Raw genomic sequence first — 26,758 nt, 5'->3', positions numbered from 1 at the left:
TACAGGAGAGGCAGCTCTGAATGAGTACCTGCGGGTCAAGACGGTGACCTTCGAATACTGAAGAAAGGTCTTTGTGAGAAGAGAGTCCCTGCCCCTCCCTCGCGGCTAGGGCCCCCTCCCTCTTGAGCCTGGGTACACAGCACCTCCCACCTGGGGTGCTAGTGGAAGCCCTCCTGCCTGCACCCCATGTCTGCATCTCGGACGCCCTCTGTCCAGTCAGAAGCAGCCCTTGGCTGGGTGAGGCATGCCCCTCCCGGGGAGAATAAAGCTTCTGAAGAGAGTCCGTCCACATCTCCGCGTTTCTCTGCTCCACCCGTGGGTGTTCCTGGGTGGGCCTGGAAGTCGCACAATCACCTGGGTATGATGGTGTTGCTTGGCCTGGGAGAGCCAGACACCTGGGGAGAGAGACAGGAGGAAATGGGTGTGGGTCATCTCAAGCCCCAAAGAGCAGAAACTGCGACAGAGTCAAGGGTGCAGGAGGTTTGGAAGGGTAACCCCTGGGAAACAGGTGGGAAGACGAGGATTGAGCTGGGTGAGCCCTGGACTGGGAGGCAGCTCAGACTCCCTCAGCAGATGGGGCCAGGCCCTCGCGCCTGCTCTGTCAACACGGCCATGCTCTCAGCCGGTAGCCAGCCCTACGGCCTGCAGTGGAGGGCCGGGCCCAGCTGGGAATGCCAGGCAGAGCTCCTGCCTTCCGTCTGACACGGTGTCTCCTGTGTACCTTTATGGCTTCTCCTTGGCCCAGGGACCTGCCCTATAGCTCTCTTTCCTGTGCCCTCTCCCTGTGGGAGCTTGCGGCCCTCCTCTCTGCACCCACATCCTATAGGCACCAAACACTGCAACCTGACCTACCTGCTGTTACCTCAGTTTCCCCACATGGAGCTCTCAGCATCTCATCTCCCCACCCACCTGGCTCTGCCCCTCTGGGTCCCATAGGCCCACTGTAGCCCCCTCTGTCCCTCCCCACAGGCCCAGCCATGCTGAGAGCTCCGGGCCCAGCCTCTGCATGTCTGGGAACATCTTCAGGCCTCTCTGTGCAGCATGCTGCCCTTCAGAGGCCTGTGAGTTCCCTGTCTCCTCAGGGATTCCTCGCCCTGCTTTCCTTTATGATTCCTGCTGTTCTAGGAAGTGTGTGCTTCCATAAAGGCCTGTCCAGACCCCACCTTTTGAAGGCTGCCAGTAGCGATAGTAACAGGCAGTGCCGAGCTCCATACTGGCTACACTTCTGTCCCTTGAGCCCCAGCTGGGTGCCAGGCAAGGCTCCAAATCCTCCATGAATGTTTCTCTTGCTGCTCATGATCCCAGGGAGGCCGGAGGTATTTTTATCAACATTTATAAATGAGGAAATGGAGGCAAAGGGACATTTAACTGCCCAAGGCTGCACAGCTACTGTGAAATTGTATTCCCCTTACTTCCCAAATTAGGAGGACGTTGAAGCCCCCTCTGCCTGCAGAGGAACTCACCCCTCCCAGGTGCCGAGTCTCCCAGAATAGGCCTTGGCTGGGGGTGGCCTGGCAGAGGTGGCTGTGCTCCTGGGCACCCACACCCACCGTATGGGAGGCTCTACTCTCCCATGGCCACCCCACCTAAGCAGGCCTTGCTGGTGATGCCCTGTGCACTGCTGGGGTCAGGCTGAGCTCACAAGGCCTTTCTAGAAGTCCAGAAGAAACCCACCAACTCCCACTCTGTGCAGTTCCTCAGAGCCTGAAGCCCAGGCCCAAGCCAGGCCCCCGGGGAGCCTCCCTTTTCCCGCTTCCCACCTGCCTTCTGCGGCAGGGTTGGCTCAGACCCCAGAGTGCTCCTGGCATGTCCAGCCTTACATCTTGCTGTCTCCAGATGGAAAAGAATGTGCCTTCACTTCTGCCTAAAGCCTTCTGGGCTCTGTTGCTAGCTCAGAATTGGTCTTCTACCCCGATGCCTGGTGCTGGAGATGGCAGCTTCCCAGAGAGAAGCTGTTCCCCTGTCCCTAGCGGTGGGACTTGCCCTAGCACGCGCCACTTATGCCAGAACAGACGAGTCCATGTCAACTGCTTCCTGAGTTCCCTTTGTTCTGCCTCAAACACTACCAGGGCTGGGGTATCCACGGCAGCATCCAAGCACATGCAGCTGCCTCTCAGCCCACAGCCAGGCCGCTCACGCTCCTCCCAACAAGAGGTGGAAGCCAGCCTGCTGTCTCCATAGGGTCAGTCCTGGCTTCCCCGTAAACATCCTTCGTGACAGAAGAGCAGGCAAAGCCTCAAGCACAAGCCCATCCAACTCAAACAGAGCCAGGAAGTGCCTCTCCCTGCTTTTCAGACACAAACAGAGCTTGATTTTAGCCAGGGCGCCCACTGCAGTCACGCTGGAGACCTCTGGTGCAGATGGGCGAGACTGGACCCAGCTTTCCAGCTTTCTTCCCCTTTCCATAATTCTCCTGAAAGTGTAAGGTAAGGACATAAGACTTCGTTATCCCCCAATTTCCTTTATTTGTCCCCTTCTTTCTTAAGTCATATAACCTCTGCATTTTACCTGGGCACACGGCTACCCAGAAGAAAGGCTGGATTTCCCAGCATACTTTGCACTAAGTGTTGGTCATGGAACCAAGTTCTAGTCAACAGGATCTGGCGGCAAATGATCTGTGCGGTTTCCAACATGCACCCTGTAAGGGGGTCATGCTGTTGCCCTCCTTTCCCTCCCCGGGCTTGCTGGAAACAGACCCAGTGACACGGCCATGGGCATTGCTCAACCCCACGGATGTGGGCAGCACTTGGACCCGGGGGACGGAGGGGCGTGTGGCTGCCCGCGATGGAAGAAGTCGAGTCCAACATCATGGAGGCTCATCTCCCCCGGGGTGACTCACCACCAGGCTATTCTGTGGGAAATAAGCTTTTATAAGCTTTTGTGGCCTTTGAGAACATTTATGCCTCGTCATGTTAACAGAATCATTTAAGGTGGTTTAGAAGTATAATAAACAAAAATATGCATGAGCCAATGGGTAAGCCATGGCTAAGAGGAAAGTGGTGGTGAGTCAAACCCAGAGTGTGGTCGTATCCAGACTGCAGGCTGCAAAACTGCATACCCTTCTAAAGCTGGGCCACAATTCAGCTCAGAGCTTTCTGGCTGCCGAGAGTGCAAGGACACCTGACTGGTGACCTCATTCACGGTGTCCAGATGCCAGAAACAAATTAGTGTTTCTGGAGGATAACTGCTCCTCATAGAGATAGTAATCCATCTCATGAATCCTCCTTAAAAATGTTTTATAATATAATGACTGCCATCTTATGTGACTTCATATGGTGGCAAGTTGCACACAGCTGTTTCTTATGACCTTCCCCAGTGTGACTGAATGCACATTAAACCTCTGCCACTACCAGCAGCTCACCAGGGCAGGGAGTGTGTGCATGGGGTGGCAGCATGCTGGATCCAGGGTTCTAGTGCTCTGCTGATCTGACTTCATCCAACTGCGATAGGGTGAGGAGGAAGTGGAATTCACCAGAAGTCTTTCCAGAGAGAGCTTTGCATTTACCTAGAACATTCTGATGTGGTGAAGCTGAGGCAGTGGGACATTCAGAATCAAAGGCTGGCCACAGACTTGCTCTAGGTAATAAAGGGAAGGAGAATCCTAAGGGAGGTGGAAAAGAGAGGAGGGCCCGGTACCCGGCAAGAGGGGAGGGACGGGGAGGAGGACCCTCCGTGGCAGAGTGGAGACCTGTCTTTGGGGAGAATACGGGAGTATGTAATGAAAATTCCCTTCCTTTTCCCCCCTCCAAAATCAACAGTTCCTCTTTGTTCCCTGTTCTTTGTGGGAATGGCCCCTTTTGGGCAAGCTCAAAGAGGAGTTGATTTCTGTAGCTGCAGAGACACAAACAGGAACAGACTGCAGAGCAAAGCCCGCCACATCTGGTTGGACTGCACATCCATTAGGCATCCTCCACAAAGGCCGCTTCTCCCTCTGCCAACCCACAGTGGACATGAGTAGGAGCAAGAAATTAATCATTGCTGTCATAAGCTACTGAGAGCTCAGGGCTTTGTTGACGGCCACAGTGACAGACTCTGGGTATCAGTTATAATGCAGTTATAAAGTTTTGGAGCAACCAAAACAGCAAACAGTAGAGGAAGAGTTAAAACAATGATTCCCAATCTTAACTACCCGAATATCTTCATTCTACCCTCTTTATTTATTTATTTAGACAGTCTCTGTCACTCATGTTGGAGTGTAGTGGTGCAACCTCAGCACACTGCAACTTCCCCCTCTCAGGTTTAAGCAATTCTCCTGCCTCAGCCTCCCGAGTAGCTGGGACTACAGGTGCCTGGCTAATTTTTGTATTTTTAGTAGAGACGGGGTTTCACCATGTTGGCCAGACTGGTCTCAAACTCCTGACCTCAAGTGATCCACCTGCCTCGGCCACCCAAAGTGCTGGGATTATGGGCATGAGTCACCACACCTGGCCTCATTCTACCCTCTTTAAATCCTCCAGTGAAATTCACAGATCGTATTATCAACACATTATCTAAATGATATTAATATATTGCCCTCACCTTAAATGAGAAATAAAGAATAGAAATTTTAAAATAAGATAATCCATGCTTCACCAGGTAGATGGTGGGAAAGTTCCAGTTGCTCCCGGGCTCTGGAGCACTAACCTGAATTCAGATTTTACTCACAGGAAGCTCAGAACCTGGGATTCAATTGCAAAGTAGCTGAGGGCTAATCAGGGGTGTCCTGGGTTGCCTTCTGCACTGCCTCATGGTCACAAAAGGTTCCAAGCATGGACTTTAAAAATATTGTGAGAAAACATACTTAACATAAAATTTGGCCAGGCACAGTGGCTCATGTCTGTAATCCCGGCACTTTGGGAGGCTGAGGCGGGTGGATCGCTTTGAGCTCAGGAGTTGGAGCAACATGGCAAAACCTCCTCTCTACAAAAAATACAAAAAAAAAAAGCCAGGTCATGTCCATCCCTCCTGAGCAGCTGTGAGCAGAAGGCAGGGCTTGGCCAGCCCACCACTGGGGACTGTACCCAGAAGGCCACCTGCCGGCAGTGGAGGGGAAAATGGAGGCCAGCCATGGACTAAGGCTGCTGGCACCAACCTGGAATCCATTTGGAAAAGATGGAGACTGGCTGGGAACACCAGCTGGACACTGGTGGCAGGGTGACAGTGAGAAACTAGAACAGACATGAGGGAAGGTGTGGGCAGGGCCAGGCCTGCCTGGATGCCCATGTCAAGCTCACAGTCAAGCCCTCCCTGTTCCTCAGACCTCCCCCTTGGTCCATCGGGAGCTGAGAATCATTCCTTCCTTAGAGATTAGTCCCATCAGGGTTTTAGTAACAATAATAAATATAACAGCAGGAAACACTATTGAGCTCACTACATGTGAGGCACCATACTGTTACAGCAGCTCATTACAAAATACCATGGCCCAGGGGCTTAAACAATACACTTATTTTCTCACAGTTCTGGAGGCTGGAAGTCTGAGGTTAAGGTGCCAACACGATTGTGTCTGATGAGGCCTCTCTCCCTGTCTTGCAGAAGGCAACCTTCTTGCTGGTGTACTCGTGCAGAGGGAGCCCTCCCCTGTCTCTTTCCCGTCTCTTCTAAGGACTACAGTCCTACTGGATTAGAGCCACACCTTATAACCTCACTGAATCTTTACTATCTCCTGATAAGCCCTATCTCCACATAGAGTCACACTGGGGGCTAGCGATTCAACATAAGAATTTGCAGGGACCCAGTTCAATACTAATAGCTCCCAACATTGTATGAGACTTTATTATTTACCAATATATTTTATGTCTATCCTATCTTTAGTTTCCACTGAAAACTGCAGTTTCAGCATAAGCAGCTCTTTGCCAAGCTACTCACTGCTTAGACTCCAGCCAGGCCTCTGGATTCCTGAACTAGCATTTGCAAGTGCCTCTGTGCAAGGGGCGGACAGAGGGGCATGAACTAGTCTACAAGAACTGGTACACACTGCCTGCCACTTACCAAGGTCCCAAGAAGTGGATCCTGTGCCCTGGTGTGGTGACTGCCCTTTGGAGCTTGGCTGCAATGCTTGGTTGCCCCCTTTTCTAGAATGCTCCCATTTTCCCCATGCTTTCTCCTTGACTGAGGCCAGTTGTTGGTTGCTGTTTGTCATTATACTTTGCCAGTTTATTTTTCATGCATTAGAGTTAGGAAGAAAATAGTGTCTTGTACCCATAACTCTATGAAAACCAGACAGGCCCAGCTCAAAATTTATAGATCCCAGGGCAAAAGTACAAGTGAGGGTCCACAAACCATATATCTAAATATTTCATGATTATTGTAGGCCAAAAATGAAATTATAAGTCTCCCAACCAATTGAATGTGTTACAGGTAGTTAGGCATGAGCGGGGTAGGATAGGGCTCCCCCTTAATCCACTGAAAATGTTGGGTGGTGGTTTGGCAATTATTGAATTGCCTCTCTAGGAATGGCAATTTCACAGCACCAGGGGGAGGTCATTTCCTGATAGTCCACACCTGTTAACAGCAAAATGTTAATTGAATGCAGGCCCCAGGGAGAAGCAACTTCCTGGGCATGCATGTTAAGAGGCAAAACATGGTGAAGTATGATCTTCCGGGGGCACACTCCACTGGAAAAAGGAAGAAAGCCTCAGACGGGCCTGCATATAACTCCCTAAACACACCACATATGCTCAATTCTAAAGGGTAAGGAAAGCACTGGGCATGAGGAAAACCCATCCTCAGGGAGGAATCATGGGAAAGAAGCAAGCTTATAAAAGTCCTAGGATCATGGTTAAACATGACCTTCTCTCTTTAACCTTCACGTGCTTGCTCGGGTCTCTTCCAAGCACACCTTCCTTTCATTCCTGTTCTAAGACTTTTTAAATAAACTTCCATTCCTGCTCTGGAACTTGCCTCGGTCTCTTTTTCTGCTCTATGCCCCTCAGTTGAATTCTTTCTTCCAAGGAGGCAAGGACTGAAGTTGCTGAGGACCTACCGAGACCAGCTCAGTTGGGGAGACCCTAACCCAGCAGCACTAGAGGAATTAAATACACACACACAGAAATATCGAGATGCGAAATGGGAAATCAGGGGTCTCACAGCCTTCAGAGCTGAAAGCCCCGAACAGACATTTACCCACGTATTTATTAACAGCAAGCCAGTCATTAGCATTGTTTCTATAGATATTAGATTAACTAAAAGTATCCCTTATGGGAAACGAAGGGATGGGCCGAAATAAAGGGGTGGGTCTGGCTAGTTATCTGCAGCAGGAACATGCCCTTAAGGCACAGATCGCTCATGCTATTGTTTGTGGTTTAAGAAGGCCTTTAAACGGTTTTCCACCCTGGGCAGGCCAGGTGTTCCTTGCCCTCAGTCTGGTAAACCCACAACCTTCCAGTGTGGACATTATGGCCATCACGAACATGTCACAGTGCTGCAGAGATTTTGTTTATGGCCAGTTTTGGGGCCAGTTTATGGCCAGGTTTTGGGGTGCCTGTTCCCAACGGGACCAGTACAAATTTGCTGCCAGTAACTCAGCGTAACTCAGATCTTTTTCACGGGTAACAAATGGATCCCTCCTCTTGGCCAAGGACCTGAAATTAACCTGAAAAAGTAGTTCAGGCCATGATGGGAAGGAGGAGAGTTGGATGTGCCTCATTATACACCCCTCTGTTTGGATTCAGGCACAGCTGACCAGCATTAACATCAACACAGAGCCCTTCAGACTGACAGAGCAGACTGTTTGTAGCAGTAAGATACCAACATGACAGATAGCAGGCCATAAAATAAATCAAAGTATTTTACCCCCAAATGTATTTCTTTGACATATTTTGAACTGACCCTGCAAAGCTGTCTCTAGTGGGGAAATCTACATTCTGTAGAGAATCCCCTTCCCTTTCCATGTCTTTTTCCTGATCCAGGAAAGAATTAACTAAGAGGCTGACAACTTTTTAAGTCTGATAAGAAACATTTACAATCTATTCTCTCTGAAGCCTGCTACCTGGAGGCTTCATCTGCATAATAAAAACCTTGGCCTCCACAACCCCGATTTTAACCTAGACACTCCCTTCTGTTGATTCCAGGTCTTCACATAAACTTTTTCAACCAATTGCCAGTCAGGACGTCTTTGAATTCACCTGTGACCTGGAAGCCTCTCCCTTCACCCCGACCCCTCCTGCCCACCTCAAGTTGTCCCTCTTTTCTGGGCCTGACCAATGTAAATCTTTCATGTGTTGTCTTTTGTTTCCCTAAAATGTATAAAACCAAGCTGTAGCCAGACCACCTACGACACACGTTCTCAGGACCTCCTGAGGCTGTGTCATGAGTGTGTCTTTAACCTTGGCACAATAAGCTTCTAACTGATTGAGACCTGTCTCAGATACTTTTTGGTCTACACTATAAATAAAACCAAACAACTGTAAAATGGAGTCTATCTTCTGGCCTTGACAAATGTAACTTCATAGAGATCTGTGAGGCCAAGTTCAAATGCAGACTTCTTGGACTCCTTGGAGTTCCATGTGGCCCTGTGAGAAGAGACAGCAATGCCCCAACCTGCCTTTGTAGGCATGTGCTGATCTGGGCACACATCCTAGAAGGGGATTGGAGCCATTGGAGCTCTCAGGTCCTAGGCAGCTGGGGTACCATGCAGAGGCTCCCAGAGAACACGGCCCCTCACTCCATGACAAGCATGGGATAAAGGCTGGAAGAGGGCATCTTTGTACTTGTTATTGATTTGGAGGGTTTGACCTTGACCTAATTTTATCCCTCAAAATTGGCCCTTACAATCTCACATGCCCAACTCTTCCTCAATAGCTGCTAGGCCTAGAGGGAAGGTGCTTTTATAGTTTTAGCAGCAGAGCATTTGCAGTGAAATAGGTCTGGGCCCAGTGGGATGCTAAACGAGGGACTCATCTCTGGCCTTCAGAATACCATGATTTTGGTTTCCTTGGAAATAAAACAAGGAGAGAGAAATAACATTTATAGTTTGACAATTATAAGAGTAATTTGTGTGTCAGAACAGAAAAAGGAGCCTATTCAATTAGGGCACCAATTAAAAATATGAAGAAAAATTATAAACTGGTAGTACTCTCTATAGGATTATTGTAGCCAAGAAATAATTCATGATTTAATCTACACTTTAAAAAACAAAAATTATGGTGAAAATCTACTACCAAGTGTTACATTTTTCCTTTAAAACCATTTTTTAGCTCCTTTCTTTTCTACTAAAGAGAAATTACAGTAAGATCAATTTCTGTGTAAAGTAAGTTCTAGGCTCATTATACTTGTCCTGATTATTTGCAAAAAATTCAGCAAAAATTGATTAGCCATACAGGCTCCTTCTAAGTTGGCTCTGCTGGAACTTTACCTAAAAATATACTATTTTAGTTAAAGTCTTCGTAAATTAACCAGTGTCTCCAGTTCTTCTGTTTTAAAAGACTTTTATTGAACTTACACAAATAACTATATTGTCATAAAACCACAATCCAGATTTTGGAGAACTTAGAGAGAAAGGTACATTTGTTTAAAAAACATACTTCACTCAAATAACTAAAAAAAAAAAAAAGATTTTCTTCACCTTCTTTAACTAGAGCAGCATCTTTTAAATGAGATGTCTATTTACCTTGGAAATACCATTCACAAGCCAAGCAGCTCATGAGAGCTGTCTATCAGGCACTGTGGAATCCAGCAACTCCTCCCAGAGTTAGAATTAGTCCAAGGAAAGGGCTCCCTGTTTATCAGTATCTCCTCCTTATATTCTCAGGTAGCAAGACTCTATGTAAACCATTTTTATTTTATTATGGAACTCTTTTGGGCACCATTTTTTCCATTAACATAGGGATAGCTTCAATTAACATTCCAGATTAAGGCAGTAAATGGCCCTCAACTGGAAATTCTCTAGTTTAGTTTTTGTCATTGGGAAGTAAGCACTCAGTCTTTTGCCATCAGCCCCAGTAAATGTTCCACAAAGGATATGAAATGGAGGATTTGTCCTGACTAGTATTCCAGCTTCTACCCTATAGCATGTGAGTTCAGACAACCTTACTAGTTCCCATTTGGTGTGTCCAATTTCTCAAAAGAGCAGATTTACATGCCCTTAGTTTTATAGCACTAGAAAGGGGAAACATCCCCCAGACAGATGCAGTACCCATTTTCATAAGACATTTAGGTAAAAGGGTGTTACAACTACTTTACATAAAGCTTGTTTAAACATCTTAAATTTCATTATTTTATTAACCTGTACGTTTTTATGTCCTGGTCCCAGGAACCTTTTTCTACCCCAAGACCATTTTACCTTTTCTGGTGAAAAAAGGTTTGGGTTCCTAGCAGCAAGTTGCATCTGCAAAACTCATGAGGGATAGCAAATTTGATAAGGCTTCTCAAGCAGTCATTATGATTCTGTGGGAGGAGCATCCATGTAAAAGGGACCCCCTCAACCCCCAAATTTACCATGACTTGGGTAATAGGCATATTTGGTGGAAGGATATACCAGTTATCCTAAATCCAGTTACATGGCTTGCATATGAAGCATATTAACTGCTTCATCTGAGGTGCTTGTTTCACTTGGTATTTTATACGGAGAGCTGGGCAGTCCCCTTCTCAGGACAAACAGACATTATGGTGGCATTTATCTGGTCCACTAGACTAACTGCTCTCTCAGGAATGACCTCTTCTGCATTTGGATCATATATACTCATTAGTGATTGTTCAACAGTGAGCTGTGGGGTGCTGCATCAACCCAAACAAGCTCTTAATTTCTGTAGCATTTAAAATTAAGGATTTTGTCCTAAAAGTGGTTATTTTTACAATCCACTATACTTTTTTTTAAGAAGCTGAGAAGCTGATGATACAAATCTACAAAATGAAACAATTTCTTTATATTATACCCTCTGGTTTTAAATAGTTTTGCCCTTCCTCCACATTGACTATCTTTTTGATAGCCACAGGTCTCAGTTAACTTTTGTTGCTCTGGCTTAATTGTTCTATTTAGTTTTATCTGTATATATTTTTTTCTTCATTCTAAAGCAACTCTTAAGTAGTTTTTTACTAGAGAAGAAAAATCTACTTTCCTTTTTTAGCAAAATCAACATCTTTGTGTTGTATAAACTTCCCCAAAAACATATTTTATGCTCCTATTTTAACTTTTAGTAACTCAAAATTTCCAGTGATAAAAACTGAGGTTTTAACATGACTTTAAGATTTTAAATTACTAGAGAGAGTTTTGAGATTAAATTTGCCAAATTAATTTTACCAAAGATTACAAGATCATGTGAATTAAAAATCATCTGAGCTAGCCTCTACCGATCTGATAAGCACTTACATTTTTAAAGTTACTAGGTTAGAGCTCTTTCATGTAGTTTGGTAGTGAAATATCACTTCTACATGACACATATAAAGATAAAGATATAACAGGCATGCAGAATTAAAAGGTCTACAAGATCTAATTTTATTGGCCTGTTTTCAAAAAAAATTATCTCCCTTCAGATAATTTTGTTAATTATCCTATAACTATTATTAAGTTACGGGAACCAACAAAAGGTGAAGGAGAGATCTATTATCCAAGGCCTTTTCAAAAGAGAAAGAGCTGAACTTGTGAGATACCAATCTGCAGAATGTCAAAGAGACAGATTATAGAGTTTATAAATTCAAAACTTATTACATTAAAAATAAGTCAATATTTGTAATGAAATATTGTTTTAGCCAATTATTTAGTTTTGTATTAGTGTATTTTTTAAATATCAAAGACCAATCTCTAGAGAGACTACTATAATTTCTTCTTAATCATAGCCAACTGAATTATACAATCTTTTTTTAAACCAAATTCCTTTTACTAACCTTATTACAACTTACATAGACCATTCACAACATGCTTAAATTTTATGTTCTGTCCTAAATATCTCTCTTTCTTGAACAACTTAGTCATTTTATTTTAGGACAAAAATTCACTACACAAGATTCTTCCTTATATAGTATCACTTTCCTTTTTTACCTTCTTTACCAAAAATTACCTCTTTATATCTTATCTTTCTCTACATCTCTTATTTCCTAGTTCCTTTTATCTTGTTTTATACATAACCTGTAAATAAGCTTTGAATTAGAAAAAGATATTTACCATTTAAAAAAAAGTTTTCCTATAATTTTTAAATTGGAAATTACCCAGATACTTAATATTTATTAATAACCTGAGGTCCTAAATTATATGACAAGTTTATTTACAAACACTTATTCCATTACCTTTACCTGATTAATTTATTTGTTTACCTGGATTATGAACAAAAACTGTGACAGTCATTATTTATTTCCCTGTTAACAATTTTTATAGCTGTGAATTTCAGGTGTTTACTTCAATAATGAATTTATGATTAAATATGAGTATTTTTTTCCAATAACTCATGATTTAGCTGTTTTTATTAAACCAACCATATTCCATGTCTTATTTATCAAAAATTATACAAGCAAAGATCATTCTGTCTTGGGCTGGGTTTTATAGTTTTATAACCCTATGGCTAATCTTATAGTATTCTGAAGGAATAAGCATGAAGCCACTTGATCAATAAATGCAAACAAAAATACTAACAATTCTTAGAACATTTTAGTATTTTTTACCAATGATTTTAAAGACAGCTTATTTATTAAATATTTTACTTGTCATGTGAACTTGAAAAGCATTTGATTAGTATTTTTTGATAAAGTATTTAAGTGCTTTTATTTTTACTTAAGCTAATTAGAGCTCTTTTACATATTTTTAGTAGTGAAACATTGTGTACACAACACATAAATACATAGTGTATTAGGCATGGCAATAGAAGTACATCTTATGCATTTGTAAGACCTCTTTTTCCCTTAGACTTTTAAATTCATGATAGCCTGTTTCATCACCCTAGGCAGTTGTCAGCTAAATAGTCCTATATTTGCATATTAAAGGAAACAACTCTTAGGTGAAAAATTAGATAGCAAAATTTACATCTCAAAGTACCAAGAGACAGTCTGGTGTGCTAGAGGGAAATTAAAATGGATTTAATTTGCCAATTAAACAAAATTATAGACGTCTATTATAAAATCCTTTTAAATACACACACACACACACACACACACAGATCCTATAGCTTTTACTTCAGAACTTTAGCCATGAGATAAATACAAATTCCCCAGCTTGCAAAAGAAAAAGAAAAATAGGCTGGATCCAAACAGTGGTTTTTAATCTCAGTACAAAAGTAAAAGCAGATTTAAAGCAGGCAGAAAATATAGAGAAGAAGAGAACTTAGGAACTCTATGGTGTATTGGTCGACCTTAGGGCTCTTTTCCTTAATGTAAATGTGCACAAGGATCATTATATTTCCATTTTACATAAGCTCTGAAAAGTAGAGGCACCATAAAACCAACAGAGTGCCCAAAATGAGGTCATTCTCCTTGTTTTCTCCTCATTCTTAGATCATTTGTTTCCCACTTATTTTTTTCTTAAAAGTAGGAACTGAGCTGTGGCCCAGGGTTTTTGTGTGGTGGATCAATGTGTGCTGCTTGTGGGCAGGACCCCACCATGTGTCACCACTGAGTCGTTTCCACCCTTTTACATGTCTCAGTTTCTCTCTCCAGAGGTCTATTACCTTTGAGAGGGCTCAAAATGACGGGTGATCAGTCCTTATATGCATTCCTGGACAAGCCATTTTTAAAATTAATTTTTGTTGGGGATTTCCCCATAGGGCTGCTGCATGTCGCAGGATGTCAACCCCCCAGACACTCCCGCAAGGCCCCCAGTCACCCAGGAGCACCTTTTGGCTGGGAGGAGCAAATGCCTTTTCTCTTCAGAGTTGAGAAAACTCAGTCTCTCATTTACCTATGAAAACAACAGTTCAATTCCTCACACAAATGCGCAGACAAGCTGAATCAAGATTAATTTTGGGAGGAAAAAGCAATGAAGAAAACCCTTTAGAATGCATCTCTGAACTAGAATTAGAATCCTTAAACAACAACTTCCTAGGAGAAAAACCAGCTCACACTAAACGAAGGACTGTCAACCAAAGGGAGATCTGGGGCTCAGGAGGACTTACCAGTTCCATCTGGGGAGAAGCTAGAAGTCTGGGAGGCTTCGATGGGGCCCACTGGTATCTTAGCTCCGAGTTCAGGCAACTCCTTTGGGGTCCTGAGTCTTCTCTGAGGCCCCACGTTGGGTGCCAAATTATTGTCGATGAAAACAGTCAGACTCTGTAAAATATTTGAAGAGATTTATTGTGAGCCAAATATGAGCGACCACAGCCAGTGACACAGCCTTCAGGAGGTCTTCAGAACATGTGCCCAAGGAGGTTGGGGTACAGCTTGGTTTAATACATTTTAAGGAGGCATGAGACTTCAAGTTTAGTTCATTTAAGAAATAAATTGTTTGATCCAGAACAGCGGGAAAAGTCAAAGAGGGGGAGGGTGGTTCTAGGCCATAGGTCAATTTAAACATTTTCTGGTTGACAATTGGTTGAGTTTGTCCAAAGACCTGGGATTAAAGAAAGGAATGTCTGGGTTAAGAGATTGTGGAGACCAATGTGTTTTATCACGCAGATGAAGCATCCGGATAGGATAGCAGGCTTCAGAGAGAAGAGGCTGTAAAATGTTTCTTATCAGTCTTAAAGTCTGTGTTGATGTTAATGCAGGAGAGGGATAATGAGGCATGTTCGGCCTCCACTTCCCCTTATGGCCTGAACCAGTCTTTCAGGTTAAATTCTAAAAGCCCTGGCTGAGGAAGAAGTCCATTTGGATGATTTGGGGGTTGGGGACGGAGGGTGCCTTATCATTTATTTTTTGGTTTAAAATATAATGATATATTTTACCAAGTCTAGTGAACCATCAGGCCTCCCTCAGGCCAGGACTGGGAATTGCCAATTTCGTTAGGAGTGATGATAATACTATGAGAATGTTTAAAAAATAGGCCTTACTGATTAAACATACTCGAGTATTTAAAGGAGAATTTATCTACTGGGATGCTTTAAAATTACTCTGGGAAAAAAGGGAAAACGAAAGGCATGTGTGGGGTGAAGCACAGACTTTTTGTTGTTGTTTTTAAAGCAAAAGGCGGGTCCCAAGGGAAGCTGGCTGTCGGTGGGTTCCCTTCTCTGTACCTTTCTACCTTGACAGCTCCATAATAAAAACCTGCAGCCGCACGGGCTCCTCTCCCTTAGCGCTCCCGCGGGGGCGGCCAGTGGGGCCCCAGCTGCGAAGAGGGCTCGGGCTCGCGAGCCTCGGTCCCCCACTTCCGTCCCCGCGGTCCCCGGCGGGGCTCTGCGTTGCCAGGGCTTGGGCGTCTGCTGCCGTCCCCAAACGCCAGGTCGTCCGAAGTCCGGCCGCCCGCCGGGGCGGAGCCAGGGAAGCCCGACCTTCCCGCTTCCTGCCTGAGCCGCAGGCCCGCCCCTGCATCCTCCGCCCGCCTCTTTCCTGCCGCTGCCTGGGAGGGGACCCGGTAAGCGCGGCCCTGTTCCGGGCGGGGTTGGGGCGGAAGGTGGGGTCAGCTGGGGCCCGAGGGGGGTCGGGGAGGCGCGCGGGAGAGGGCGCCCGGGAGGGGGTGCGCGGGAGGCGGGTGAGCCGGGCGCCGGGCCCTGGGGGCCAGGTGGGAGGGGGAGCCAGGTGGGGGCCGGGATTTGGGGGACTAGGTGAGGGGAAGGCGCGCAGGAGATGAGGTAAACCCGAGGGATCGGAGGGGCGGCCTGGGGCGGGGTGGGGCCATGCCTGGGGTAGGCCACGCCTCGAAGAGGCCGGGAGAGGACCCAGGCGCTGGGGGTCGCGGGGGAGAGGGCCGGTCCTACCCTTAGGTGTCTGAGGCCGCTCCCCACACCGCGGCGGTGTGCATTCAGCGGCCCTGTCTCCTCCTTCCTGGCCTGCTCAGGGCACGGCTCCTGGTTGGATGTCACACGCGTGACTCCTGCAGCTGCCCTCAGCGCCCGCGCGCAGGGAGCCCTCGCTGCCTCAACGAGACCTCCTGCCAGCCTCTGCCACAGGCTCAGCCCACTGTCCTGGGTGGGCTCGGTGCAAACCTTTGGTGAAGAAAGCCTCCTGGGGGTGCCCAGCCGGAAGTCTCTCTCAGAGTCCCACACTCTCTCCATCCAGGAGAGCCGGTGGGATAGGTCTCTTTAAAATCCCATTATTGCCGGGCGCGGTGGCTCACGCTTGTAATCCCAGCAGTTTGGGAGGCCGAGGCGGGCGGATCACGAGGTCAGGAGATCGAGACCACGATGAAACCCCGTCTCTACTAAAAATACAAAAAATTAGCCGGGCGTGGTGGCGGGCGCCTGTAGTCCCAGCTGCTCGGAGAGGCTGAGGCAGGAGAATCGCGTGAACTCGGGATGCGGAGCTTGCAGTGAGCCGAGATTGCGCCACTGCACTCCAGCCTGGGCGACAGAGCGAGACTCTGTCTCAAAAAATAATAATAATAATAATAAATAAAATCCCATTATTTATGTATTTATTTTTTCCTCTTTCTTCCAGTTTTTTTTCCATATGACTTTAGTGATCAAATCCCACTTTTTTTTAGAAGGCTTTTACACCAGTGGTTTTCAAACTGTGGTCCCAGGACCAGCAGCACTGCCTTTCCTGAGATCTGCTAGAAATGCGGGTTCCCCAGCCCCACCCTGACCGTCTAAATCCTAAACCTTGGGGGTGGGTCCTCATACTTGTCTTTAGCAGGTCCTTCTGGTGGTTCTGACCATAACTGAAACCTTAGGGCTTTGAGGAGTCTGAACTGGGGTTGAGGATGGGCCAGGTGCCCTGTGATGATAATGCATGACTCCATTTAATCTTCACAGCCCTACAGAGTAGGTAGTATTACCCCATTTCACAGATTAGGCAACAGGGGTACAGAAAGTTTAATTTTTCCAAGGTCACAGACCTAGAAAGAGGAGGAGCTGGGATTCCAACCTTGGGTTATGGCTCCAGAACATTCCCACTGAGGTGAGGTCCCCTGTGAAGGTGGGGAGGGGTGAAGCCCAGAGGCCGTGGTGGCCTCCCTGCCAGGCAGAGACCATTAGTTCCAGAATCGCGACCAGCCAGGTGCGTGGTCAGCAGTGGCCCTGCCTGCCTGCCTTTGGGTGAGCCCTGGTCTGTGTGAGCTGCTGGGACCAGGCCCCAGGGCCGGATGTGTTCACACTGGGGTGCTGACCGGGCGCCCAGAGTCCTGGGTCCAAGGCCAGCCTCACAAGGTGACACAGGGATGCTTATGGGTGACAGTGTTTCCTCCTCAGTCTGATGGGGGTGGACACCCCCCAACCCCATGCTGGCATCTGGGAGGGTGGGCAGCCTCACAGACTCAGGCGTGGCTCTGACCTTTGGCCCCAGGTGGGCCATGACCTGCCTTGCCCAGCCCAGCCCCTTTCAAGGCACAAGGGTCTCTGACCACTGTCCCATAGCAGGGTTTCTCGGCCTCCACACTACTGACATTTGGGGTGGGGCAGTTCTTTGTTGTGAGGGGCTGTCCTGTATCACCCCCTCTGTCGGGACAACCAAAACCATGTGCAGACATTGCCCAATGTCCTCTGTGGGGACCTTGGAGGCGATGCCTCCACTGGCATCTTGGCTCCTCCCTGGGGCTCTGGGATTAGAGGTTTCCTGGCCCACGGCCCACTTTCCCACAGGAGCCTCCTCCAGCCTGTGCTTGGTTGTTCATCTGCACTAGCTGTCAGTGACACAGGGACATTGGAACATGTTCTCCTTGCAAACACTCCAACATTCAGGTGGAGCTGAGGGGCCTTTGGCCACTTCCACAGCTGTGAGATCCCCCACCCTGCAAGGGGCACAGAGCAGGTGGGAATGACTGTGGTGCTGACACCAGCTGGGCCCTGCTCCCGGGTCACCCTGGCCAGGCCTTCCTCTGGCACCATGTGCAGGCGCAGTGAGGGTGGACCCAGGGCTGGGGCTCTCTAGGTACAGCTGCATGCGTGTTCCCAGCACGAATCACGGATCAGGGCTGCACTAGCACCTGCTGCTCTGGTGTTTGCTATCACCAAGCACAGTGGCTGTGCACTCTTGGGTTAACCTCCTCAGGCACGCGTGTAAGTGACTCACCAAGACTGGGGCTGAGTGAGGATGTGTGGCCTGGAGTGGTCACTGCCCAGTTGCCTCTGGCAGGGGCAGACCCAGAGCCTTGTGGCTGTGTTCCAGGCCCTTCTCTCCACCCCTTGCCCTAGTGGTGGCGAGGTGAGGTGCCTCACACCAGGTTCATTTATTTATATTAAAAAAATTTTATTGACACATAATAGATGTACGTATTTTTGAGTTGCCTGTGATAATTTAACACGTTCATGTAACTTGTAAAGATCAAATCAGCGCAATATAGACATCCATCATTTTAGAGATTGGTCTTTTATTCCAGAAACATTTAAATTTTAGCTATTTCAAAGTATAAAATAGATTATTGTAAACTATAGTCACCCTATTGATTCATCAAACACTATTTCTTATTTCTTCCATCAAACTGTGTATTTCTAGCCATGAACCATCCTCCCTTCTTCCCCCTGTCCCGCCACAGGCTTTGGTAACCATTGAACTTTCTACCTCCTTGAGATCCCCTCCTTCAGCTCCCACATATGAGTGAGGCCATGTGATGTTTGTCTTTCTGTCCACGGCTTATTTCACTGAATGTAATGACCTCCAGTTCCATCTATGTTGTTGCAAATGACAGGATCTCATTCTTCTTTATGGCTGGATATTGTACTCTGTTGTGTATATGTACCACATCTTCTTTATCCTTTCATTTGGTATGGAAACTTAGGTTGATCCATATCTTAGCTATTGTGAATAGTGCTGCAAGAAACATGGGGTACAGATATCTCTTCAATATCCTGGTTTCCTTTCTTTTGGATATGTACCCATTAGTGGGATTGCTGGATCATATGGTAGTTCTGTTTTTAGTTTTGTTTTTTTTTTTTCAGAGATGGAGTCTCGCTCTGTTGCCCAGGCTAGAGTGCAGTGGCACAATCCCAGCTCACTACAACCTCCACCTCCTGGGTTCAAGTGATTCTCATGCCTCAGCCTCCCAAGTATCTGGAACTACAGGCGTGTGTCACCACACCCAGCTAATTTTTTGTATTTTAGTAGAGAAGGGGTTTTGGCATGTTGGCCAGGCTGGTCTCAAACTCCTGGCCTCAAGTGATTCTCCCACCTTGGCCTCCCAAAGTGCTGGGATTACGGGTGTGAGCCACCACATCTGGCTTGCTTTTAGTTTTTAAAGGAACTTCCATACTGTTCTCCATAGTGGCCAAACTAGTTTACATTCCCGCTGACAGTGTACAAGGAACGCTTTCTCCACATCCTTACCAGTGTCCATTATTCCCTGTCTTTTTTATAAAAGCCATTTAAAATGGGGTGGGATGATATCTCATTGTGGCTTTGACTTGCATTTCTCTCATGATTAGTGATGTTGAGTACTTTTTGCATATATGTGAGCCATTTATGTCTTCTTTTGAGAAATGTCTATTAGATCTTTTGGCCATATTTTAATTGGATTTTTTTTTTGATATTGAGTTGTTTGAATTCCTGGTACTATATATTCTGGTTATTAATCCCTTGTGAGATGAGTGGTTTCAGATATTTTCTCCCATTCTGTGGGTTATTTTTTCACTTTGTTGTTTCCTTTGCTGTGCAGAAACTTTTTAGCTTAATGTAATCCCATTTGTCTATTTTTGCTTTGGTTGCCTGTGTTTTTGAGGTCTTACACAAAAAGTCTTTGCCCAGACCAATGTCCTGCAAAATTTCCCCAATATTTTCTACTAGTAGTTGCATGGTTTTAAATCATATAAGCCTTTAATCCATTTTGATGTGATTTTTTAGTATAGTGAGGAATAGGGGTCTAGTTTCATTCTTCTGCATATGGATATCCTGTTTTCCCAGTCCATCTATTGAAGAGACTGTCCTTTCCCCAGAGTATGTTCCTTGTGCATTTGTCAAAAATGAGTTGGCTGTAAGTGTGTGGATTTATATCTAGATTCTCTCTTCTGTCCATTGGCTTATGTGTCTGCCAGTACCATGCTGATTTGGTTACTATAGCTTTGTAGTATATTTTGAAGTCACTATGATGCCTCAAGCTTTATTCTTTTTGCTCAGGATTGCTTTGGCTATTTGGGGTCTATTGTAGTTACATATAAATTTTAGAATTGTTTTTTCTATTTCTGTGAAGAATGACATTGGTATTTTGGTAGTGATTGCATTGAATCTGTAAATTGCTTTGGGTAAAATTGTCATTTTCATTGAAATTCTTCCATTCCTCAAACATAATGTATCTTTCCATAAGCTTTCATTTTTATTTCCCTAACCTCTCCTCAGGTGGCTGTCTAGGCTGTCTTTGTGTTTCTCCAGCTGAGCTCTTGTTCCCATCCTGTGTCAGTTTCTCCACGGTTTTCTCTGTAAGAGTTCTTCATTCTGTTTGCACACTTATCTTTTGTCTCTTGTATTGGGTCCAACTATTTTCTCCTAGGCTTTTGCTTGCTTTAAAATTTTATTTAGAAGTTTTGTCCTACAGAATATTTAAACTTTTATGCAACTAAGTTAATCATTTTTCCCCTTTGGTTTTTGCTTTCAATTGTGTGTGTGTGTGTGTGTGTGTGTGTGTGTGTGTCCCTTACCCTTAAGGAATTTAAATCCCTGATTGTGTGTGCGTGTGTGTGTTTCCCTTACCTTAAGGAGTTTAAATCCCTGATTTAGGTTCAATTTTTTTTCTGACTGTCCACTTCCCTGGTTGCTCAGGAGATCTAAGCCCTGCCTTTCTGGCAGAGGGAGCCGGGAAGTTAACTGCCTCTCTTTGTTCTTTCTGTAAGCCTTGGGCATCTGGGTGCCTGTAGCATTGCTAAGGTGACCGCTGGCCTTGGGAAGAACAGTTTGCATCAGGAGAAGAGGAGGGGAGGTGAGACCACACTGTGGGCATGATTCTTTGTATAATTTTGCCATGAAGAGGAGGAGGGGAATGAAGTGAGAGCTAGCTTGAGGTCAAGGCTGGGTTTATAGAGGCAGATCCTAGAGCAAGTTTTTCTTCTCATCAGATGATCCCACAGAGGTAGAGGGGAGAAACTGAGGAGGTGGGAGAGAGGGGTTCCTTGTAGGTGTGACCCCTTGAGAGGACCCCAGTAGGGTCCCAGGCCTAGGGGAGACACTGGCCTTTCTGGTGCTCTTTTAATCCTCTGTTTCCTCTTCTGCGTAAAGTGGTCGATAATAGTCTAGCCTTCCCACGGTCCCATGAGGATTAAAGGAGGTAAAGGCGTACTGCACAGGTCATTGGTAGCTGTGTCTGTTATTTTTTGAAAAGATTAGGGATCTGGCACTGCAGGGACCCCTTGATCCCCACCCTGTTCTGCCAAGCATCCTTCCTCCTCATGGTTCTGGGGCTGCCACCCAGAGAAGCAGAGTGGAGCCTGGAGAGCCGGCCGATAGCTCAGCTCTGTGTGGTACGGGTTCCTCCCAGCGTGGGCAGGGTCCAAGTCCTCCTCCTCTCCTTTTTTCTCCGCTAGCTGTCTCTCCATGGTCTCTAGGCTTCCAATGTGAGCCTGGCTCAGTTTTACCAGCATTGCTACAGAGGATGTGATAGGAATTTAAAGAAAATGGCTGGTCTGGCCGAAGGGGTCAGGCTGGAAGTTTGAGGATGAGAAGGTCATGAGGAAGGTGGAATGGGTTCTGCTGTTAGGACTTAAGGGATGCAGCAGTGGCCTTGCCCAGCCAGGAGAGTGGCCATTCCTGCCTGTAGGAGTGGGGCAGAGAGTTGGAGGGGCCTGGCGTGGTGAGAGGGAGGCATTTTCTGCCCCTGGCATTAGGCCCCTGCAGGTCCTTCAGGGAGGTGGGAGGCAGGTGGGAGTAGGCAGTTCCCATCTCTGTTTATTGCCTCTTGGAGCCACACCGGTGCCCCCTGGGCCCAGGTTGTCTGGGCTGGATGAGGGGCACCGTTCCTACCGGCGAGGGTGCCGCTGACTCAAGAGGCCTCCCCGTGCCCCGTCCCCACTGCACGTTGCGGTCGCCCAGGCCGGCGGCTCCTTTGCTAACTCATCACCTGCTCCATTCAGGCCCCTGAGAAGGAAGCACGGAGGAGGCAGGAGGTGCCGTGACTCTCCGCTTCTCCCTGCTGCAAGGCACAGTGTGGGGCACACATCCCTGTTCAGTTCTTCCATCAGCTCCTGCTGAATCCATAAATTCCTTGAGAAAATGTTTTACCAGCAGTTGGGTGGCATAAGCCTACCACCTCATTCCTTGCCTGAAACTGTGATTGACAAGCAAGGATGACAAGCAGGCATGTAGACATCTTACTGAAGACGGGCCAGAGATGTATACATTCTATCAAATAAAATCCAGGATCTAGAACATGGATTAAAAAAACACAGTGAGTGTGTGGGCTTGTGTCTGTGTGGGTAAACATTGGAAGGATATACACTAGACTTGCACTGATTATTTTGGAATAGTGAAATTGTCAGTGATTTTTAAACGGCGTTATTTTATTTATTTATTTATTTATTTATTTATTTATTTATTTATTTATTTATTTTTGAGACAGAGTCTCACTCTGCCCCTAGGCTGGAGTGCAGTGGTGCTATCTCGGCTCACTGCAGCTTCCACCTCCCAGGTTCAGGTGATTCTTCTGCCTCAGCCTCCTGAGTAACTGGGACTACAGGTATGCATCACCACACCTGGCTAATTTTTTGTATTTTTTGATAGAGATGAGGTCTTACCATGTTGGCCAGGCTGGTCTCAAACTCCTAGCCTCAAGTGATCCACCTGCCTCTGTCTCCCAAAGTGCTGGTATTACAGGCGTGAGCCACCATGCCCAGCCTTGTTATATTATTTTATATTGTCTAAATTATATTTTTTATTAACACATGTCACTTTTGTAATTAGAAAAATAATCCAGTTATTTTCATTTTGGAAAGGAAAGGAGGCAGAGGTGGTTTATTGATTGTAGAATAGAGGAAGAGATTGTGGGGCAGTCATACAGTTCAGTTTTCTACAGCAATAAAATAGATTCAGCAGCATGGCTGAATCTCAGAAATCTAATGTCAACTGAAAGAAACTGGACATGAAAAGAATCCGTGGAGTGTTACTTTGTTGATCTAAATCGCAAAGTAGGCCAAACTCAACTGTAACACTTAGGGCTGCACACATTGTAAAACTAAAGAAAAAATAAAACAGATCGAGGAATGGTCATCCCCAGAGTGAGGCTAGTGTCATCTCTCATAGGGAGGGATGAGTTGTTATCAGAGAGGGGCTCAGAGTGGAGAGGCTGGTCATGCTTTGCTTCTTGAACTTAGTGGGAGTATAAGGGTGCTTGCTTTAATATTATCTCATAAATGATTCATAATTTTTTTATTGTGATATAAAGTTCATACCATAAAATTCACCCCTTTTAAATGTACAGTTCAGTAGAACAGAAAACTCATATTCACACAAAGACTTGTACATGAATAGTCATAGGAGTATTATTTATAATAGCACCAAAGTGGAAATAACCCAAATGTCTGTCACTCATTAGTGAGTAAGCAAAATATGATATGTCCATATAATGGAATGTTACCCAGCTGTAAAAAGGAATGAAGTACTGATTCATGTAACAACATGGATGAATCTTGACAACATTATGTTAGGTGGTATCTTACTGTAATTTTGATTTGCATTTTTCTAACAATGAAGCTGAGCATCTTTTAATGTTAAGTGAAACCATCGTTTCATGTGCTTATTGGCCATTGTACATCTTTGGAGAAATGTCTGTTCAATTCCTTCGTCATTTAAATTGTCTTTTTATTGTTGAATTGTAAGTATTCTTTATATATTTGGGATACTAAACCCTCATTAGATATAATGATTGGCAAATACTTGCACATTTTGTGGATCGTCTTTACTTTCTTGAGAGTGTTCTTTGAAATACAACTTTCAAATTTTGATGAAATCCAATTTGTCAATTTTTTCATTGGTTGCTTGTACTTCAGATATCACATCTAAGAAACTGTTGCCTAATCCAAATTCCCTGGGATTTACACCTGTATTTCATTCTAAGTGTTTTAGATAGTTTTAGCTCTTATGTTTAACTCTTTAAGCCATTTTGAGTTAGTTTTTGTATGTGGTTTGAGGTAGGCGTTCAAATTCGTCCTTTTGCCTGTGAATACTCAGTTGTCCCAGCACCATTTATTGAAGAGACTACTCTTTCCCCATCCAATGGTTTTTATACCTTTGTAATAAATCCATTGGCCATAGATGCATGAATTTATTTATAGACTCTCAGTTCTGTTCTATTAATCTATATTTCTATTCTTTGCCAATACCAAGTTTTACAATAAGTTTTGAAATTAGGAAGTCTGTGTTCTCCAACTTCATTCTCTTTTTTCAGGATTGTTCAGGATTTTCTGTTCCCTTGCATTTCCATTTGCATTTTAGAATCAGCTTGTCATTTTCTCCAGAAAGAAAGAAAGAAAGAAGGGAGGGAGGGAGGGAGGAAGAAAAAAAAAGACCTCTGGAATTTGAATAGGGATTGTATTAAACCTGGAGATCAATGTTTTATACTTTTCAGGGTACAAGTTTTGGACTTATTTTGTTAAATTTGTTCTGAAGTTTTCTTCATTTCTTGCATTTCTATTGCAAATGTAATTGTTTTATTTGTTTACTTTTAGATTATTCATTATTAGTGTATAAAAATAAAACTGGCCGAGTACAGTGGCTCACAGCTGTAATCCCAGCACTTTGGGAGGCTGAGGCAGGAGGATCAGTTGAGCCCAGGAATTTGAGACCAGCCTGGGCAACATAGCAAGACCTCATTTCTACAAAAAATAAAAAAAGTAGCCAAGCATGATAGCATATACCTGTAGTCCCAGCTGCTCAGGAGGCTGAGGTGGGAGGATCACTTGAGCTCAGGAGTTTGAGACCAGCCTGGGCAACATAGCAAGACCCTGTCTACAAAAAATAAAATATTAGCTGAGCATGGTGGAATATGCCTGTAGTCCCAGCTACTCAGGAGGCTGAGGTGGGAGGATTACTTGAGCCTAGGAGGTTGAGGGTGCAGTGAGCTATGATCGTGCACTGCACTCCCGCCTGGGTGACAGAGTGAGAGCCTGTCTCAAAACAACAACAACAAAAACAACCAAACAACCCAAAAACCCAAACAACAACAAAACAAAAAAACTGACTTTCGTGTATTGACCTGCGTCCACCAGTCCTACACATTGCTGAACTTGTTTACTGGCTGTAATAGTTTGTGTGTATGTGGATCCCTTATGATTTTTTACGTATAAGATTATGTCATCTGTAAACGGGGATAATTTTACTTCTTCCCTTTCAAGCTGGATATGTCTCATTTCTTTTCCTTGCTGAACTGTGCTGGCTAGAACCTCAGGTACAGTGTTTAATAGAATTGGCAAAAACAGGGATTCTTGTCTTGTTCCTAATCTTAGTGGGAAAACTTTCAGACTCTCGCTAACTATGTTAGCTTTGGGTTTCTCACAGATGCCCTTAATCAGGATGAGGACATTCCCTTCTATTCCTCTTATCATTATCAAATATCCTTCTTTGTCCGTGTTAAGAATTCTTGTCTTAACGTCTAGGAATAGAAGGGAATGTCCTCATCCTGACTAAGGGCATCTGTGAGAAACCCAAAGCTAACTTTTTAAAGTGTTTTTATCATGAAAGAGTGTTGGATGTTGCCAAATGCTTTTTCTGTGTCTGTTGAGCTGTTTTCTCCCCATTATTCTATTAATTTGGTGTATTCATTGATTTTCATATATTGAACCAACTTTGCATTCCTGAAATAAATCCCACTTGGTTATATTGTAAAAGTCTTTGTATGTACTGGTGGCTTGAGTTTATTAGTATTTTGCTGAGGATTTTGTGTCTGTATTCATAACATACATTGGTCCGTAACTTTCTTGGGTTGTCTTTATACTGGTCTCATACAAGCAGTTGGGAAGTGTTCCCTTCTCCAATTTGTTGTTGAGAGTTTATGAAAGATTGGTGTTATTTTTTTTTAAATGCTTGGTAGACTTCTCTAGTGAAGCCATCCGGTCTTAAGCTTTTCTTTGTGGGAAGTTTTTTGATTACTAATTCAATCTCTTCAATTGTAGATCTATTAATATTTTTTATTTCTTCATGAGTCAGTATTACTAGTTTATGTGTTTCTAGGAATTTGTACATTTCATCTAGGTTTTCTAAATTTTTTAGCTTTATTTTTTAATGTTTAGGTTCAGGGGTACATGTGCAGGTTTGTTATAAATTAGGTATCATGGGGGTTTGGTGTGCAGATTATTTTGTCACCCAGGTAATAAACATAGTACCCAATAAGTCGTTTTTTGGATTTTTTTTTTTTTTTTTTTTTGAGACAGGGTCTTGCTCTGCCACCCAGGCTGGAGTGCAGTGGTGCAATCTTGGCACACTGCAACCTCTGCCTCCCATGCTCAAGCGCCTCCTGCCTCAGCCTCCTGAGTAGCTGGGACTACAGGTACACTCCACCATGACTGGCTAATTTTTGTATTTTTTATAGAGGGTTTCACCATCTTGCCTAAGCTGGTCTTCAACTCCTAAGCTCAAGCAATCTGCTTGCCTCGGCCTCCCAAAGTGCTGGGATTACAGGCATGAGCCACCGCATCTGGCCAGATAGGTAGTTTTTTGATCCTCTTTCTCCTCTCACCCTCCGTTCTCAAGTAGGCCCTGGTGTCTGTTGTTCTCTTCTTTATATGCATGTGTACCCAATGTTTGGCTCTCAGTTATAAGTGAAATGTGGTATTGGGTTTCTGTTTCTGCATTAGGTTGTTTAGGATTATGGCCTCCAGTTCCATCCATGTTGCTGCAGATGACATGATCCTGTTTTTTC

General features: G+C 45.0%; 3 protein-coding genes across 7 annotated transcripts in view; 2 read left to right on the top strand and 1 right to left on the bottom strand.

Annotated features, from left to right (window-relative positions):
• Positions 1–288, top strand: part of ALDH1L1 (aldehyde dehydrogenase 1 family member L1) — a 78,654-nt gene extending 78,366 nt beyond the window's left edge. For 2 of the 4 annotated variants that reach the window (XM_030802191.1, XM_003275560.3), the window contains exon 23: positions 6–288. In XM_030802191.1, coding sequence (XP_030658051.1) covers positions 6–61 — 56 coding nt within the window. In that variant the 3' untranslated portion in view covers positions 62–288. The remainder of the gene's footprint in view (positions 1–5) is intronic. The other 2 variants (XR_004027620.1, XM_030802190.1) reach the window with 2 other exon arrangements.
• On the bottom strand, positions 201–16,046 carry LOC115832182 (nascent polypeptide-associated complex subunit alpha, muscle-specific form-like). Its single transcript, XM_030802192.1, has 3 exons — positions 15,069–16,046; positions 14,013–14,166; positions 201–395 (listed from the first exon to the last, which is right to left on the bottom strand). Exons 1-3 carry the CDS (start codon positions 16,044–16,046, stop codon positions 217–219), a joined length of 1,311 nt encoding a protein of 436 aa, XP_030658052.1. The 3' UTR covers positions 201–216.
• Positions 15,214–26,758, top strand: part of SLC41A3 (solute carrier family 41 member 3) — an 84,019-nt gene continuing 72,474 nt past the window's right edge. For both annotated transcript variants that reach the window (XM_012502200.2, XM_003275558.4), the window contains exon 1: positions 15,214–15,406. The gene's annotated coding sequence lies outside the window, so the exon portion shown is untranslated. The remainder of the gene's footprint in view (positions 15,407–26,758) is intronic.

This window comes from Nomascus leucogenys, chromosome 21 (assembly GCF_006542625.1).
Source record: "Nomascus leucogenys isolate Asia chromosome 21, Asia_NLE_v1, whole genome shotgun sequence".
Taxonomy (NCBI): Eukaryota; Metazoa; Chordata; class Mammalia; order Primates; family Hylobatidae; genus Nomascus; species Nomascus leucogenys.
The sequence above is the reverse complement of the archived record's forward strand: the minus strand, read 5'-3'. Positions and strand labels throughout refer to the sequence as shown.